Below are 20,063 nucleotides of genomic sequence, written 5' to 3'. Positions count from 1 at the left end.
TTTTGGAGCTTTGGTCTTTGTTAATCTTCCAGTTGTCTGTAAAGCTTAGCTGACTTTTTGGATGCTTTCCTGATGTGGTAACACATTGTCACTTGTTCTCTGCACCTCTGTAAGAAGGGCCTGGTTTTGGCTCTGGCCCTCAGTAGGCCGAACAGAACTCCTGCATCTGGTGTAATCCATTCGCATAGAGCAATCTCGGTGAGATAGGTCCAGGGAGCCATTGGGGTTTGCAGAAAGATACATTTCATTACATTTAATGCCAAGTTTTTGTTCAAACTTGTTGTGTGTGTAATTTCCGGAGAAGGAATGCCTTTATGTATCGGCATAAAACTTTCCTGAATTATTTATTGTGGTGGGAAGGAGATGCCTATAGTTATTAGACCATCTAACCCCCTCTTGACTGACTTTTGAGCCAAATTAAAAATTCGTCTTGTCAAATTAAAAAATTACAACACTGCCCGGATCAGTGTTATAATGAAGAGTAATAAGCATAGCTACTGGTAATGTTGTACAGTATATACATACTGTAGCATGATTTCTGGGAATAATCCCAGTAATGGTGTTGGTAAATGATACAACTGTATGAAGTTTTTGATTTCTGCAATAAATTTTTTTATGGATACGTGAAATATGTAGCGTGACCATTGATAACTGTCATGCACATAATTTTCAAGTTTCATATTGTTGCTGTATTGTTATTGGCAGCTTTAGGGACAGATGACTGCAATGAGTGGATCAGCGGACTGAAGTACTTGATGAAAGAAGCACAGGCAGTTTCTTACACAACCAGACTTGAGCGATTCCTTCGTACTGAATTCTACAACATGATTAACACCAGAAGCAAGTTAGTGGTATTTTTTGTGTCTTTATGGTAAATTTGAACAGCACTTCTATTATCAAGCATCCACGATTGTTGTTTTTCTTAGGGAATTATTTAAAAAGTGTAGCTTGAAATATTAGTTCTTTTGGGTTATGGTTTTCAGTACCGTCTTGCCCACATACTAACATACTACTACTCTACTGTTTGTATTCCCTTCTTGCCATTTAACCCTTAAATTGCGCATCGCATCATATGATGTTTTGACCGACTTGCAGTAAATTGCGCATTGCATCATGTGATGCTTTGGAGTACTACGCAAGATTTAAACGGCCCGCGGATACACGGGGTTCACCACACCTTCATCAGGACTCTTGTAAACAGACGTCATTTTTTTTTAAAAATCGTGGGCCAAATTCCCGGGTGTTAGGGGCCTCAGTATTGAGTGAGCCACCAAGCCTGACGCACACAGCATGAGCTCACAGCACTGCTGTTCAGCTTGTGACCACAGCATCGCCTTAAAATTCCATAATGTACTTGTTCATGCTATTATGTAGCGACGATATTATTACAGAAGACCCCTGACTGTGATAAAACTGACCAGGGTTCTGATAATAGCAGGATTGTGGTGATATTTAGCGCTGTGCTCCATGGAGGGAGGAGTAATGCTGTGGGAGGGAGGGTGGTGGCGATGTCTTCTGACTGTGTGTGGCCACCTTTTATTGACTGCACTCACCATACCAGCTTAGTGGTTCGCTATGGTGAACACAAATGTAGATACTTATATATAACGTGTGTATAGAGGGGTATAAACAGCAAGAGGAGTAGGTTGGGAGCCGCCATCTTGGTGAGGGCGGTAGCGTCGTCTGCACGATTTACATTGTTGTTTACTGGTTACCACGATGGTCTTTGGGCACCATACCAGTTTACTTGTACAAGTATGGTGAATAAAACAGGTAGATATTTTTATATAATGTGTGTATATAGCATAATAACACCACAAACAGTATTGTTGGAGGAGAAATATTAGTGCGTCTGGCCTTGAGGGCGGCAGCCAGCTGACTGTGTGAGGTCCTACGTCTTTGTGCCTTTACTCACCATATAAGCTTAGATGTACAGTTATGGTGAACAAAACATGTAAATACTTATATATAACGTCTGTATATAAAAGCAAAAACAGTACGGTGGGTGGAGAATGGTGGCAAGTCAGGTGAGGTGAGGGAGGGAGGGAGGGAGTGGCAGCCAGTGGCGGGCTGCCTCTGGCTGCCACTGCCACCGCCACTCAGAATACCAACTTTGTGGTTCGTTATGATGAACACGAATGTAGATACTTATTTATAGCGTCTGTATATAGTGAATAAAAGCAAAAACAGTATTGTGGGAGGAGAATGTGGGTGAGTCAGGTGACTTGAGGGAGGGCGTGAGTGGCTGGCTGGTACACGGCGGTCACTCCTCGTTGCTTTTTGACTCATAATAGCAACTTAGTGGTTCGTTATGGTGAACAAAACATGCAGATACTTATATATAACCTGTGTATATAGTGTAATATCCGACAAAGTATTTGTTCACTGTTTGATGAACATAATTGAATCAACAATATGCACACCATATTTTTGAGTACAGCGATGATTCACTCATTTTATTATATAAATATATCACACTACACACTATTGAATAATATTACTGCAAAAAAAAAAAATACAAAAAATCAATCGGAGACATTGAAATAATTAGGTAATTATCTCTTTGTGTCAACTCCGGCCTGACAGCTGGCAAGCAACAGACAGTCTGGGACGCACGCTGAGTCAGCGCCTGTTTTTGCCAGACTTCCCCGCCCTATAGCGGGCAATATATGCCACTTACGATTTTTTTATTATTTTTCCCATGGTCAGTGAACACAAATTAACAGGTTAGGAAGAAAAGGATTTTTTTTTAATGCGCCTGTGGGTGTCAAATGGTATATAGCCATGCGCCATTTAAGGGTTAAACAACTTACCCACTTGTCTTCATACCCTCCTTATCCTCTTGCCTATGTAATAATAAAACACTAAAACAGCAGTGGAAATTTTCAAGAGAGAAATGGACAAGTTTCTGCTGGAGTTACTGGATGAGTCTGGCTGTGATGGCTTTGTGGGCCATCAAACTATTTAGATAAAGTAATTAGCTAAGTATAATTACAGGATGAAAGCTACGCTCATGGTGTACCGTCTTCCCAATACTTTCTGAGGGGAACCCCTATGGCTCCCTGGAGCTTATCGGGCTAAAGTATTGTATACTAGACCGAGACATTAGCTATGGAGTTCGGACCTACCAGGGACCACGAGCCAGAACCCCTTCAGAGAGGTTTCAGGGAGCAATAACCCTGGAACACCCCCCCTGTGATTGTGGTTTTTCCCCTTATCTGCCATCGACCAGGGTAAGGCACACAGAAAGTTAAGCATAACAAAACAAACCCCACATGGTAAGAAACTAACAACATAAACAGAACAGAGAGGTAGAAGTCCCTTCAATTCCAAAGAAACAAGCAAACGTAACACACTACTGCTGCACTGCTTGTCCGCACAGCCCTCCCTTTCCCGAGAGGGGGAGGAGGGCCCAGATCTCACCGCGCAGCTGCATAGCACTCGAGTTCGTAAGCTAATGTCAACTGGGAAAGATGCTTCTCTGGCCTCAGTTTCCTAGGTAGTGTTTGCCTCCGTGGTACTCACTGCCATGTTATTGTGTTATGTGGTGGCCAGGTGTTCCTCATCAGTACCAGGGCTGCATGGGCTTAGGGGGCTTCCTTCCCTAAGCGCCCTGTGAGTACTGCCCCTGCGTGTCAGGGTTATCTTCTCTGAGGCATTCGGGACTGCATTCCAGTATGGGTTCTTGCTGCTCAGCATTTGCTTCGCCCTTGGCACTAGCTGGGGCTTGGGGCCTTTGTTTAGCCTTGAGTAAGGACAGGTATCATGCTGGTTGGGGCGTCAAGGTGTTGCGCGACTTGCCACCTACGCAGCAAACGGTTCCTGTTGCCTCTGGGGACAGTGTACTTTTGCAGGGTTTTTCCTTTTTATTTTTGTTTGCCTGGTGGGGGTCTGCTTAATGTGGCTATAATTCCACTGGTATTGCTTGGTGGCTCTCTGCTAGTCCCTTGTAATTGTGCACGTCGCAGGGGTTTTCAGTGTTAGCATCTACCCCTTGTTAGTTTTGGGTGTGAACCGGTTAGCGACACCTTGCCCGGGCTTCCCGTGGTCGTCACCTTACTGGCCCTGGAAACCCCTATTGGGGCTCAGTGGACCAGTGGATGTGTCTTCCGGGTTCCAACCCATCTTGTGCGGGTTCGTTGGTTGCTGTGCCCTTGTCTCAGAGTGACAGTCGCCTCTTCTACCCTCTTCTAAAAACTCTTCTCGAGTTTTTCACCTCCTTTAGGGGTTTTATCCTCCTGCTGCTGTTTCTTTGCTTTTTCTGGGGGTGTTCTGACCTTCTTTTGTTCCTCTGGAAATGCTTGGGTGTTGGTTTTTACCCCGGATTTCTGTGGGAGCCCCTACGGCTCCCTGAAGCTTATTGGGCTAATGTATGTTATATTAGACAGGGACATTAGCTAAGGAGTTCAGACCTACCAGGGACCAGCGCCAGAACTTGGCCCCTTCAGAGAGGTTTCAGGGAGCAATGGGCCTGGAAAACCCCCTTCTGGTTGGGGGGTTTACCTTATCTGCCATCGACCGGGGTTAGGCACCCAGAAAGGTAGGCATAACAAAACAGACCCCACATGGTAAAAAACTAAAACAAAAAATGGAACAGAGAGGTAGAAACTCTCTACAATCTCGAGGAAACAAGCAAACATCACACTTTACTGCCACGCCGATCGTCCGCGCAGCCCTCCCCGCCCCAAAAGGGGGAGGGGGAGCCCCGGACCTACTGCGCCGGCTGCCAAGCATAAGTTCGTAAGCTAATGTCAACCGGGATAGACGCTTCCCTGGCCTCAGTTTTCTAGGCGGTGTTTGCCTTGTGTGGCATTCACTGCCGCGTGTTGTGCGGTGGCCAGGAGTACCTCATCAGTGCCGGGGCTGCATGCGTTTAGGGGCTTCCTTCCCTAAGCGCCCTGTGAGTACTGCCCCTGCGTGACAGGGTTATCTTCCCTGGGGCATTCGGGAACCATTCCCGTAGAGGTTCTTGCTGCTCGGCATTTGCCTCGCCCTTGGGGCCAGCTGGGACTTGGGGCCCTTGTTTGGGCCTGGGAAGGGACTCGTATTGTGCTGGTTAGGGCGTCAAGGTGTTACGCAACCTGCCACCTAAGCGGCGACCGGTTCCTGTTGCCTCTGGAGACGGTGTACTTTTGCAGGGTTTTTCTTTAGTTTTTATTTTCATTTGCCTGGTGGGGGTCTGCCTAGTGTGGCTATAGTTCCACTGGTAGTGTTTGGTGGCTCTCTGCTATGTCCCCATGATTGTACACGTCGCAGGGGTTTTCAGTGTTGTCCTCTACCCTCTTGTTATTTTTGGGTTTCTTAACCGGTTAGCAACACCTTACCCGGGCTTCCTGTAGCAGTCAGCCTACAGGCCCTAGAAACCCCTGTCGGGGCTTGGTGGACCATTAATTGTGTCTTCCGGGTTACAACCGGTCTTGTACAGGATCGTAGGTTGCTGGGCCCTGTCTCCGGGTGACAGTCGCCACTTTTACCTGTCATACTGTCTATTGGGTCACTGACACCTTGACCCGGAGTCTTGCGAGAGAGATTCTCTGCTTCTTCTCCAGTAATCTCCTGATGTTATTACTGTTCAGAGTACAGGTGGCATCCGTGTTGCAAGCTAGGTTAGGTTGCTGCAACATGCTAGGTTGGTTTCCCATTCGGATGCCCCGGGACTGCCTCATTTTGGTTAGGTGCTGTTCACTCCTTTCCCTCCCTATTCCCGGCTCCGGACCATCTGCGGGTTTCGGGGTCGGGGCGGGGTTTAGTTGGGGCCGAGACTCGGGCGGTTTTGGGGGCTGCCCTGTTCGGGTTGGGGACGGAGGTTTTCGAGCCTGTTCATCCTGCCAAGACTTCTGGGTCATACCAGCGGCCCTTTCTTGCTGCCTTTCCCATGGACTCTTCCTTTTCTTTAGGGGCGGAGGGCTTGGAGGACGGCTCTGCCCCAGGGCCTCTGTTGCGGGTTCCCGGATATGTGGAGGATGCCTGCTAGCAGTTCTGGGGCGGTTTGCTCCTGCCTGGGTTTTCTGCTTCTGGGCGGAGTTTTTCGCCCATCCAGTCTGCTTGCTTCCCACTTTTGCTGGCGTGGTGTTTATATCTATTGTGTCGGTTACAGTCCTCTGTTCTGGTGGCCATTTTCTTCTGCCGGTTTCCTGGCGTGGCCACCAGGGCGACGTTGCGGTTTGTTTACATGCACCTGGGTGTGCAAGCGAGCATCTTGGGTGAGTTTTTCACCATTTTCAGGGGGTTTTATTCTCCTGTTGTCGTTTCTTTGCTTTTCTGGTGTTTTCTGCCCATTTCCTGTTTCTCTGGGAACGTTTGAGTGTTGATTTTTGCACCGAGTTTTTCGTTTTGTCAATTTTGGGTCTGGGCCCTAGGGTTTGGGCTCGGTATCCCTGTCTGTTATGTTTCCTCCCACACCTTGTCCCTCGGTTTTCGGTCTGTTTTGACCGTTTCCCTAGGGGTTCTGTCTGGGGGCTGTGCTTTGCCTTTCTGTGGTGGATCTCCGCTAGCAAATGTGGTGGTTTGGGCTCCCCCTGGTTCGATTCCGGGTTCCTTTGGGTTCTTTGGTTTCGTTCCGGAGGTTTCTTCCTCTTGGGCCCCCTTTGTGGGTTCAGGGGGATTTGCTTCCTCGTGTGTGACCCGGTTTCTGCCTTGTGGAGCTCCAGGGTCTTCCTGGCTTGCAGACTGATCTTTTTGGGTCTTGGCACGTGTTGTGGTCGTGCTGGGACTTTGAGGTTGTGTTGTCGAGGTGGGCCTTTTGATGCAGTTTTGTGCCTTCTTTGCCTGGCTGGCGTGTGCTCTGCCCACTGGTCGGCGGCTTGTAATTTTCTTTTCAAGTGTATGTGTACGCATGTACATGTGTACACTGTGTGTGTGTGTGCACATATGTATGTGCATACGCACGTGTGTGTAACATACCTTATGTGTATGTGTACTGTATATACATGATATGTATATATGTGTATGTGTACTTTTTCTTTTGGAAGGGGCTCTGTTCCCTTCTCTGTTGACGGGGCGCTGGGGGAGCAGCTTGCTCGGTTGACTCGTATGGTCCCGCTGTTGGTGGGTGAGCCCCGGAGGCTCCCTGGCAACCCTCCCTCCCACCGGTTGGCGTTTTTTTTCGCGTTGGTTGAAGCTTAGCTTCCGAACTGATGCTAGGCAGGAGGCGCGGTAGGTCCTGGGCTCCCCCCCCTTTCCCTTTCGGGGAGGGTAGGGCTGTGCGGACGATCGGCGCGGCAGTAAAGTGTGATGTTTGCTTGTTTCCTTGGAATTGTAGGGAGTTTCTACCTCTCTGTTCGGTTTTTTGTTTTAGTTTTTTACCATGTGGGTTTTTTTTTTTGTCATGCCTACCTTTCTGGGTGCCTGACCCTGGTCGATGGCAGATAAGGAAAACCCCAACCACAAGAGGGTTTTCCAGTGCCATTGCTCCCTGAAACCTCTCTGAAGGGGCCAGGTTCTGGCGCTGGTCCCTGGTAGGTCTGAACTCCTTAGCTAATGTCCCGGTTTAATATAACATATATTAGCCCGATAATCTCCAGGGAGCCTCCGGGGCTCGCCCAGAAAATTGCATTTCATTACATTCAACGCTGGTTTTTTCAGTTCCCGAAGCCATTTTGTAGCATGCTGTTGCACCTTTCAGATTTATTTGTGCTTATTGAGATTTGGGCACCATACATCTGCTGTATGGTGTCTCAAGTTGTCTCACAGACCAGGCAATCACCTGGGAAAGTTGGCTACAAGCTATGCTGCAGGAGTAGAAGAGTTCTTGAAATCATTAACAGGTCATCAACAGGTAATGGTACCTGTCATCTCCAGGTTGTTCCTCACCAGTGATGCCCTCTATGATAAACAGTTAGGCTTCACTGTGATACCTTTATTCCCCTAAGTATTTGTTTGTGTCTTTCTTCAACACAATCATTAATTTGTACATAATTATTATAGTTCTCTATTTTCTGTGCTCAACTGTATGATAAAATGCTACAATATGTAATAACTTTTGAGTTATTGAAAAATTGAATTACAGTATATATGATCATGTATGATGTCAAATAAATTTTCTCAATTATTCACAAACTGAATTCCATCATCATCTTCATTAATGTTTTACCTTTCTACAGGATTACGTGCTTGGAAGTAAAGAACTTTCTTCCCAAGATTCACTACAGGATGAACACTACTCGACTGAGACTGATCTTCGATACTGTTGATGATACAAGGCGTGGGGAGATTGGCTTTGATCAGTTCTTTGATCTTGTCAAAAAGATCACCTGGGATAGCCAAATTGATGTAAGTTCTAGTTTGACGAGTGCTTTTCTGGGAGGCTTCTATGGTGGCTTCCTGGTGCTTGCTACTTGACAAACCCCATCAAATTCCATCCGTACCATGACTCCTTGCAAGTCATGGAAGTCTTCTGGGGACCAGAGGCCAAAACCTGGCCCCCTTTGAAGAGGTCCAAGGAGCTGGGTGTTGTAGGTCACTAACCAAGAATAGGACATCAGAAAGGTGAGCAAACCAAAATATACAAACAGCAAGGTAAACGAAGCATAGAAAACAGGAGAACAATGCCCCCTTGTCATTGTTTATGTCTGACTGCTTATGTCAACTAGGGTTGACATAATAGAAAATTATTCATATTCAGGATTTAGTGACCAGGATTCAGATAATAATAGCTGTGTTTTGACTAGAGTTGGCAATGTAGAGTTAGTATATTGGGTGGCAGTTTGGTTCGTCTGGTGCTATTGGCAACTGATGAAAGTGTGTGGCTATGCTGTGCTTGGATCAATGGTTACGAGATTATCACAATTGCCAGAATGGTGCATAAACATGTAGATAATGTAGTTATACAGTATATAACATGTGATAACAGCAAAAACAGTATGTTTTATTGTTCTAATACTGTATCATAGTGTTTAAATAGTGGCATAAATATATCAGTGCACACCCGTGTTCTAAACGCTTTGATATAAATTACATTATTGACAGCCCAATGCATCATTGCACTTGAAAAAATTATAGAAAAAACTTTAACCTCAGAAATGCGCTGCGTTTGTTGTGAAATTCTCCCTGTGCACCGAAAATCAAGTGTTTGAGAAAAAACTTTGTAAAATGATAAATTCCCTTCCCTGAACATGTACATGTAAAAAAATATCAAATTCCACTTTCTTTGCCTGTGGGGATGTGGACAAAGTGGTGTGTAACGTCATCACGAGCTGCTTGCCCGTGTGTGAAGCTCCCAGACATGGTCGCACAGGCCATTCAAGCATCACCAGTTGCCACAAATATATTTACAAATAATATTTCTATGTATTTCAAATGTTTTATAATGATTTTTTGTATCGTATCTGATGCATATACGTGTTCTTTACAATATTTGTACAGTAAAATGTTCATAATACCTGGTTGATACCTGGTTGATGGGGTTCTGGGAGTTCTTCTTCTCCCCAAGCCCGGCCCGGGGCCAGGCTTGACTTGTGAGAGTTTGGTCCACCAGGCTGTTGCTTGGAGCGGCCCGCAGGCCCACATACCCACCACAGCCCGGTTGGTCCGGCACTCCTTGAAGGAAACAATCTAGTCTCCTCTTGAAGATGTCCACGGTTGTTCCTGTAATATTTCTGATGCTCGCTGGTAGGACGTTGAACAACCGTGGACCTCTGATGTTCATAGTGTGTTCTCTGATTGTGCCCATGGCACCTCTGCTCTTCACTGGTTCTATTCTGCATTTTCTTCCATGTCGTTCACTCCAGTACGTTGTTATTTTACTGTGCAGATTTGGGACCTGTCCCTCCAGTATTTTCCATGTGTATATTATTTGGTATCTCTCTCGTCTCCTTTCTAGTGAGTACATTTGGAGAGCTTTGAGACGATCCCAATAATTTAGGTGCTTTATCTCATCTATGCGTGCCGTATATGTTCTCCTGTATTCCCTCAATTTCAGCAATCTCTCCTGCTCTGAAGGAGGAAGTGAGTACTGAGCAGTATTCAAGACGGGACAACACAAGTGATTTGAAGAGTACAACCATTGTGATGGGATCTCTGGACTTGAAGGTTCTTGTAATCCATCCTATCATTTTTCTGGCTGACGCAATATTTGCTTGGTTATGCTCCCTAAACGTTAGGTCGTCAGACATCATTATTCCCAAATCCTTGACATGCTGTTTTCCTTTTATGGGCAGATTCAATTGTGTTTTGTACCCTGTATTATGTTTTAAGATCCTCATTTTTGCCGTATCTGAGTACCTGGAATTTATCACCGTTAAACATCATGTTATTTTCTGCTGCCCAATCGAAAACTTTGTTAATATCTGTTTGTAGTTTATCAATGTCTTCAGCAGAGGTAATTTTCATGCTGATTTTTGTATCATCTGCAAAGGATGACACGAAGCTGTGACTTGTGTTTTTGTCTATATCCGGTATGAGAATAAGGAACAGCAGTGGTGCAAGGACTGTACCTTGAGGTACAGAGCTTTTAACTGCGCTCGGACTCGATTTTACTTGATTGACTGTTACTCTTTGTGTTCTGTTCGACAGGAAATTGAGTATCCAGCGTCCTACTTTACCTGTTATACCCATTGACCTCATTTTGTGTGCAATCACTCCATGGTTCCATTTGTCGAATGCCTTTGCAAAATCTGTGTATACGACATCTGAATTATGTTTTTCCTCTAATGCCTCAGTGATTTTGTCATAGTGGTCAAGTAGCTGTGAGAGGCATAATCTTCCTGCTCTAAATCCATGTTGGCCTGGATTGTGGAGGTCATTGGTTTCCATGAATCTAGTGACCTGACTCCTGATCACTCTTTCAAATACTTTTATTATGTGGGACGTTAGTGCAACTGGTCTATAATTCTTTGCCAATGCTTTGCTACCACCCTTGTGTAGAGGGGCAATGTCTGCTGCTTTAAGCGCATCTGGTATCTCCCCCGTGTCCAAGCTCTTCCTCCACACTATACCGAGTGCCTGTGCTACTGGCACTTTGCATTTCTTTATAAATATTGAATTCCACGAGTCTGGACCCGGGGTTGAGTGCATGGGCATATTGTCAATTTCTCTTTCAAAATCTGCCACGCTCGTGTTGATATTAGTTATATTTACAGGTGTTTGAGTATCATTCATAAAGAAATTGTCCGAATCTTCCACTTTCATGCTGAGTATCGGAGTGCTAAACATGTCCTCATACTGCTTTTTTAGGATTTCACTAATTTCTTTGTCATCCTCAGTGTATGAATCTTCACTAATACGAATAGGTTCAATACTGGCAGTGGTTTTCGCTTTTGATTTAGCATATGTGAAGAAATATTTTGTGGTTTTCTTTATTTCTTGAATTGCTTTGTGTTCTAGTTGCCTTTCTTCAGTCTGATAGGAATGCTTCAGTCTCTGTTCGATTTCTTCAATATCCTTGTTTAAATTATTTCTTCTCTGTATGGAGAGTCGTGTCTGCTTAAGCATTTCCGTTAATTTCTTCCTCCTTTTGTAATGTCGTCTGCGTTCTCTTTCTACATTTGACCTCTTTCTGGCTTTCCTCAAAGGAACATGTTTCAGACAGACTTCATATGCTTCAGAAGTCAGTTTTTCTATTCCCTGTGTAGGATTTTTATTTCTTAGAACATTTTCCCATTGAATGTTTGTAAGTTCCCTGTTTATTTTCTCCCAGTCTATCCTCTTATTATTAAAATTTAATTTATTGAATAGCTCTTCTCGCTTGTTGTTTCTCTTGGGCCTACTACCGTTATTAATGTTAGTTTGCACTTCAATGAGCTTGTGGTCCGAGTACGTAGTGTCTGAGACAGTAATGTGTCTGATTAGCTCCTCATTGTTCGTGAATATCAGGTCCAGCGTGTTTTTGTTCCTAGTTGGTTCTGTAATCTGCTGACTGAGCGAGAATTTGTCACAGAATCTCAGTAGTTCTCTGACCTGTGGTTGGTTATTTCCAGGTTGATTTCCTGCTATAATGTTATTGTTTACTATTCTCCATTTTAAACTGGGTTGATTGAAGTCTCCAAGGAAGATGATATCTGGTTCTGGGTTTGCTAGGTTATCAAGGATATTCTCTATTTTGTGGATCTGTTCAGTGAATTCCTCAACTGTTGCATCTGGCAGTTTGTATATTAAAATAATAAGTAGATTTATATTTTCTACCTTGATTCCAAGTACCTCTACCTCTATACATTGGATCTACCTCTATACATTGGATGAGTTCAGGAGTTCTGTGCATGCCAGCTCCTCATTAATATACAGACCTACTCCTCCACTTGACCTAATTACTCTTGTCACACCTATATAGATTATAATTCGGAATCCAGATTTCACTATCCATGTGGTCTTTTGTGTGGTTCATAATGTTCCATGGACCTGTGTTACATGTGTCAGTAATGTGTCCACAATAAATGTTTATTGTTGCAATATTACTTGTTCAGAAATTCACGAATATTTCATTATGTCCAGCTTCACACACTATTTACATAGTAACACACTGTATTGCACACTCAGTACTTCGGAAGTGAGTGATAATCAATGAAGCAGTTCATGGTAGACAGCACAACTTTACTCTCGGTGCACCAGGTACAAACAGATTTTCGCTTAATGTTTCTTTGTTCTGTGGGCATGCAAATAATGCACTCACGTACACCCTTAACCCTTTAACTGCGCAACGCGCCTGCAGGCCCAGGCTTTGGGTGCGCAACGCACCTCCGGGTGTTTTTATTTTTCACGTTCCATTCAAAACTCCCGCGGCTACATGGGGTTCACATCACCTTCCTCAGGGCTCTTGTAATCAGATGCCATCTTTAAAAAGATCATGGTCCACATTGCCGGGTGTCAGAGCCTCAGTAGTGAGTGAGCAACCAAGGCTGGGGCTCGCAGCATGAGCGCACAGCACTGCTGTTCAGTGTGTGACCACAGCGTCGCCTAATATTGTCAAAATATGTATATAATCTGTTTTATTTAGCCATGATAGTATTATAGAAGAGCCTGAGTGTGATAATGACTGGGTACAATGTTCAAATATCAGCGATTCAATGCTGTTCACAATGTTCACAGCGCTAGCCACAGCACCACAGCATTATTTCGTCCATCTAGGAATCTTCAAATTACTTTTTAGGTTCCCTTTTCAAAATAAACTTGTGGTCATTTATTCATTTACAGGTATTAGTGACCAGGATTGTGGTTATAATTAGCGTTGTGTGTAGGAAGGAGGAATTTTGGTGAGGGAGGGAGGAAGGGAGAGAATTGAGGTAGCCTCACTGTGTGGCAGCCGCTCTTGTTTTGCTCACCATACTAGCTTCGTGGTTCGCTATGGGGAACACACATGTACATGGGTATATACAGTGTGTGTGAATAGTGTAATAACAGCACCAGGAGTATGTTGAGAGGAGCTATTTTGGTGAGGGAGGTGACGTCGTAATGGCGTCGTCTGCTGTCTGCTGTGTGATTTGTCATGCAGTGTATGGTGGCCACTGTACTGCTTGGACACAATACAGGCTTACTTGCATAGTTCTGGTAAATAAAACATGTAGATAGGTATATATAACATGTGTAAATAGTGTAATAAAAACAATAACAGTATGGTGGGAGGAGCAATGTTGGCGAGTAAGATGTTGGAGTGAGGGAGACTGGCTGAGTGTGGCTGCTCACACTCGCGGTGTTCTGAATGTGTTGATGGTGAATGTGTATAGTGTGTGACAGTGTCTGTAAATAGATTGTATATATATACATAAATTAGCATGATACATGGTAAATATGTGCATATGTGTACACAAGTGTCATGCACGTAACACAGTGTCCTCAGACAGTACGGATGTTTTACTGCCATAATATAGTGTACGTGTTCATTATACATAGGATTAGCACGTAAAAACAAATAAAATGTACAGTGGTACCTCGCATAACTATCGCCCCAAAAGACGAACATTTTGGGTAACGAACGGCCAGATCGGCGTCAAATCGTCCCGTATGACGAACGCTGGTTTGAATAACGTCTCCAACGATGCACATAAATTATGTTGTTCTTGTTTAAAGATGCTAATGATGCTGGGATATAAAAGGGTGACTGCTGAGATGTTGAAAAGCATTGACATTTTTGTAGGAAAAAAGAAATGAAATGTCTGATAGACAGCAAATGTCAAAAAGGTTCGTTCGGTGTTCGGCAGGTAGGCTGCTCCATTATAACAATCTTTTGGTTTCAAATGTGTTCCATTTGTTTTGTATTTGTCATTTACGTCTCAATAATGGAGAAGCCTACCTTACATACACTGAATAAACCATTATGACATTTTCCTTTCTTCATATGTGTTCAATATTTATTTTTCATTTATCTTATAGCAAAAGGTTCGTTTGGTGGTCGGCAGGTAGGCTGCTCCATGTTTCTTACATACAAAAAACGTAAATAATAAAAAAAATGAAGAATTTTGAAAACCAGTACAAATGTCAAAAAGGTTCGTTCGGTGGTCTACAGGTTGGCTGCTCCATGTTTCTTAAAAAAAAAAAAAAAAAAAAAAAAAAACTTGAAACAATTTGAAAAATGGACAAATGCCATAAAGGTTCGTTCAATGTTTGTCGGGTAGGCTGCTCCATTATTGAGACGTAAGTGACAAATACAAAACAAATGGAACACATTTGAAACAAAGAAAGATTGTCATAATGGAGCAGCCTACCCAACAAACACTGAACGAACCTTTTGCTATAACGAATATGAAAGACAAGGGCTGCTGGCTGGGTTAGTACTGCGTGAGCAACCATTTGTAGCACACGTGCCTCTGGCTCTCAAACACCTGTCCCACACGGTGTTGAAAGACTGCACTCAGTCGGTGCAATTCAGACCCTATTGTTTGAAGAACATAAGGGTCATAACGTTGGTGAAGCTAGGCGCAATAAGGGCTTAACACAACGGTCGGATGCCAGTGATACAGCGAGCGTATCCAGTTGTAGCTCTGAGCCCCACCCTTGCCATCTCGAATTTATATAAATGATACATAGATGAATCGTTTTCTGCGTTCAGCGATGATGCATCTGATACAAGTAGCATAGATGAACAGTGTTAGTGGCTTCCATGGTGGTGTTGTTCATTGATATTTTCAAGAATACCTGAATCTCTTCCTGACTGATGGACACTCTTTGAGGCTAGCTGAATCTCTTCCTGTGTGGGACCTTACAAAGCGATCTTTTCAAGACTACCTTACAAATTGAGCTTTTCCTATAATCGTTTCAATACTACCTTATGCTTTACAAGCTTGGCTACATACCACCTACAAGTACTAAAGCCAAGGGTGCACGCGAGTGCGTTATTTGCAAGCACACAGAACGATGAAACAGGAAACGAAAATCTATCTGTAGCTGGTGCAAGGAGAGCAAAGTCGCGCTGTGTACCATGGACTACTTCGTTGACTATTACGCACCTCCAAAGTACTGAGTGTGTAATACAGTGTGTTACTGTGTAAATAGTATGTAAAACTGTACATATTGTAATTTTAGTGAATTATTACCATGTAATATTGTGACAATAAACATTTATTGTAGATACATTACTGACACATGTATCACAGTTTCATGGAAAATTATGAACATTCTACTGTATACATATTGTAAAGGTCACAAATATGCATCATATACGATAAAAGAAACAAATAAAACCGCATTGGAAATTCATGGAAAAAATATTTGAAAATATATTTGTGGCAACACGCGGTGCTTGAATGGCCTGCGCGACCGTGTCTGGGAGCTTCACACACGGGCGACCAGGCCCTGATGACGTCACAGCGCACCTTGTCCACGCCCTCACAGCCAAAGTAAGTGGAATTTGGTAATTATTTTTACATAGACATGTTCAGGGACGGCAATTTATCATTTTGCAAAGAAAAATGATATTTTGAGGAACATTTGATGTCATGCACACTGGGGAAATTTCACAATAAACACAGTGCATCACACTGGTTACATGGGGGACACTCGTTTTGTATGACGTCCGTTTCACATGACGAACATGGAACGGATTAAATTCGTTATGCGAGGTACCACTGTATTTGCTGTATTTGGAACTATGCGCAAAAAGTGAACAAAAATATATTCACGGCAACTCGCGCGCCCCGCCCCGGGCGCCCCACCGGCCCCGGGAGCTTACGGCACGAGCGAACGGGGAATGATGACGTAACGCGCCAACTTACGGACCCCATAACAGCCAATGTAAGTACAAGTTCAAAATTTTTTTGACATACCCATACTGAGGGAAGGGTTTTTGACACTTTAAAAAAACAAAAGAATTTTTTCAACATAATTGATTTCCTGAGCACTGGGGGGGGGGGGGGTGTCATATTTATAGGCCACGCAGTTAAAGGGGTTAACCTGTAGGTGGTACGTAGCCAAGCTTCTGAAATGTAAGGTAGTCTTGAAAAGATTATAGGAAAAGATCAATTTGTAAGGTTGTCTTAAAAAGATCACTTTATAAGGTATTCTAAAAGTGATTCGGCTAATTTTGAAAAGATCGATAGATAACACCACAATGGAAGCCGCTAACACTGTTCATCTATACTACTTTTTTTAGATACATCATCACTGAATCCAGAAAGCGATTCATCTATGTATCATTTATAAGAATTGGAGATAACACGGGTGAGCATGGGTAGTTCTCGGCTACTACTGGATATGCTCGCTGTATTGTCATCATTGGTGCTGTATCACTTGTATCCAACCCTTGTGTTAGGGCCTTATTGTGCCTAGCTTCATCAATACCATGACCCTTATGTTCTTCAAACAATGTCTGAATTTCACCGACCGAGAGCAATCTTTCAACATCCCGTCGGACAGGTGTTTTGAGCCAAAGGCGTGTATGCCACCCATGGTTGCTCACTTGGAACTAAGCCAGTCAGCAGACCGAGGGCATTCTGGGAATTTTTCCAAGATGGCTGCCTCTCACTGTAGGTCCCAAGAGTCCATTTCATATCAACCTAGTGCGCGTTTTGAATTGGTATGAATTATTAAAATGGTGTTTTCTTGGCTCGCGTGGTTTCCAATGAAACAAGTTTTCTTGGCCGGTGCAGTCTAGTAGTCAATTTAAAATACAAAAAAAAATACAAAAAATGAAAATAATTTTTTTTAAAAAACATATATAAATGTGTGTGTGTGTTACTTAAGTGTAATTACCTAAGTGTAGTTACAAGATGAGAGCTACGCTCGTGGTGTCCCGTCTTCCCATTGCTCTTTATCATGTAACGCTTTGAAGCTACTGACGGTTTTGGCCTCCACCACCTTCTCACCTAACTTGTTCCAACCATCTACCGCTCTGTTTGCGAAAGTGAATTTTCTTATATTTCTACGACATCTGTGTTTAGTTCGTTTAAATCTGTCTCTTGTTCTTGAAGTTTCAGGTTTCAGGAAATCTTCAATATCGATTTTATCAATTCCTGTTACTATTTTGTACGTAGTGATCATATCACCTCTTTTTCTTCTGTCTCCTAGTTTTGGCATATTTAATGCCTCTAACCTCTCCTCGTAGCCACTTCTGGGAGCTCCTTCTGGGAGCTCGTGGCTCCTTCTGGGAGCCACTTAGTAGCATGTCTTTGCACCTTTTCCAGTTTGTTGATGTGCTTCTTAAGATATGGGCACCATACAACCGCTGCATATTGCAGCTTTGGCCTAACTAATGTCGTGAACAATTTATTTAGTATTTCTCCATCCATGTATTTAAAAGCAATTCTGAAGTTCGAAAGTGTAGCATAGGTTCCTCGTGTGGGATATCTGGGGCTTGACTCAATTTATTTAATTATTAAATTAATGAAATCAATTACGAAGGACCACCCACTTTTAAGAAAAGAGGGAAACTAATGAAAAGTGATTATTAGAAACACAAGGAAGAACCAGTGTCTATGGATAAATATTAGAAAGCATAATCACTTAAATAAATAATGGGCTGTATGGTTAATTAACTAAAGTCAAAGCCTCAAACACCTACATTGGGGGGTATTGCTAGAACTTCATATACGTCTAGGAACTAGTGTGGTTCCTGCACCAGTTCATTGTTTGATAAAGAATATTGTGACCAAATATTAAAGAATCGATAGGCAATTACCAATAGAAATTATAAAGATTATTAGCATCAGAAAGCAATCATCTAAATAAACACATTTTATCTCCAGTGTACATGACGAGTACTCAATTTGACAATATCATGAAACAAATAGCAATAATTGGAGTAATTAAATGTGTACAAAAAGTCTTGGCTTTAAGACGATTTCTATGACATCATTCACGCCTCGTCCTCGTGATCTCAGGATCTCCACGTAGAAGCCCTTAGAGGTGAATCACACGAATGTAGGTAACAGCTCGTTGACTCCTTACATACGAGCTGTAATTTAAGGGATATTATGTAGCATTGAACTAGGCTACTTAAATCTCAATATTCATGAAATATAAAATAAAGATTAGTGCGGTACTAACGTTGGATTTTTTGTAGTCGTTCGATATAACAACAGGCTGCCCACGACATATACAATCTCTAATGATGCATCAAAAAAGAACTATATACTTATCGAAAGGTGCAAATTATGCTGAAGCCTGCCGGTATCGTGTCTCAGTCTCAAACTTCCACAATGTCGTACACGTGGTTGAGAGCTTGGCCTGAATATCGACACGTTATTAGTTGACCGAGCACTGCCGATCACGTAGAAGAATAATTATTCGTTCTGCGTTGAGTACCAGTGTAATTCTTGCTGATAATCCCAACGTCACGTGTCTCAGACTCTGACGCCACGACTTTGTTGCTCAATTCCGCAACACGAGTCCACCATCCCCACACACAATGGCGTCTCTCTCCCCTCAACCCGCCTCCCCGCATTCACCACAGAAATTATATATCACGAATAACACTATCTCGCGCAATCGTGGTTGAAATACTTTAATAAAGACTGGGTTGTGATTCTAGGGATTTAAATATTATTGCTTTCTCGTCTTATGGTGGTAAACGAGAAATGGAGAAGATTTTAGTTTTCTCCATGGCATTCACGCGTGACAGAAAAACTATTACTTGATAACAATTGTAACTAAAAACTCTCGATTTAGAATTATTTGGGAGTTATGTTATCCATAAATAATTATCACACGGAATACTGATGATTTTAGAGAATCGCATTCAATTCTCTAACACACTGGCTGTAAATGTGTTTAACTAGATATAATCTGACGCAATACTGGTGCTTGGTTTCGTAAGAATTCCAGCATCCATATGCAGATATAATGGTTAGTTTATGTGAATATAACCGTTAGTAAGTTTTAGTGACTACTGTAGTTAGTATATTAATACTGATTTATTATAATACAATAGTATTGTATTAGTGTTGGAAATTTCCAACACCTCGCACAATGTTCTTAATGTGGTCCTCAGGTGATAGTTTTCTATCTAGAACCACCCCTAGATCCCTTTCTTTGTCAGAATTCTTTAAAGATTTCTCACATAATATATAGGTTGTGTGAGGTCTATATTCTCCTATTCCACATTCCATAACATGGCATTTATTAACATTACATTCCATTTGCCAAGTGGTGCTCCATATACTTATTTTGTCCAAGTCATCTTGAGAGGCGTGACAATCATCTAAGTTTCTTATCCTTCCTATTATCTTAGCATCATCAGCAAACATGTTCATATAATTCTGTATACCAACTGGTAGATCATTTATGTAGACAATAAACATCACTGGTGCAAGAACTGAACCCTGTGGTACTCCACTTGTGACATTTCTCCAGTCCGATACATTGCCTCTGATCACTGCCCTCATTTTTCTATCAGTCAAAAAAATTTTCATCCATGTTAGAAGCTTACCTGTCACCCCTCCAATATTTTCCAGTTTCCAGAACAACCTCTTATGTGGAACTCTGTCGAAAGCCTTATTTAGGTCCAGATAGATGCAGTCAACCCACCCATCTCTTTCCTGTAATATCTCTGTTGCTCGATCATAGAAACTGAGTAAATTTGATGCACAGGATCTTCCAGATTGAAAACCATACTGTCTGTCTGATATTATATCATTTCTCTCCAGGTGTTCTACCCATTTAGTTTTAATTATTTTTTTCAATATTTTGACTATTACACTTGT

General features: G+C 42.7%; 1 protein-coding gene across 5 annotated transcripts in view; it reads left to right on the top strand.

The window, feature by feature from the left end:
- The window catches only part of sl (small wing phospholipase C gamma 1), a 171,531-nt gene that overhangs the window by 25,200 nt on the left and 126,268 nt on the right, over window positions 1-20,063 (top strand). For all 5 annotated transcript variants that reach the window (XM_045738972.2, XM_069300253.1, XM_069300254.1 and 2 more), the window contains exons 4-5: window positions 706-844; window positions 8,103-8,271. In XM_045738972.2, coding sequence (XP_045594928.1) covers window positions 706-844; window positions 8,103-8,271 — 308 coding nt within the window. The remainder of the gene's footprint in view (window positions 1-705; window positions 845-8,102; window positions 8,272-20,063) is intronic.

The sequence above is a fragment of the Procambarus clarkii genome, chromosome 43 (genome assembly GCF_040958095.1).
Source record: "Procambarus clarkii isolate CNS0578487 chromosome 43, FALCON_Pclarkii_2.0, whole genome shotgun sequence".
Taxonomy (NCBI): domain Eukaryota; kingdom Metazoa; phylum Arthropoda; class Malacostraca; order Decapoda; family Cambaridae; genus Procambarus; species Procambarus clarkii.
Note: the sequence above shows the minus strand (reverse complement) of the source record. Positions and strands in the feature narration are given on the sequence as shown.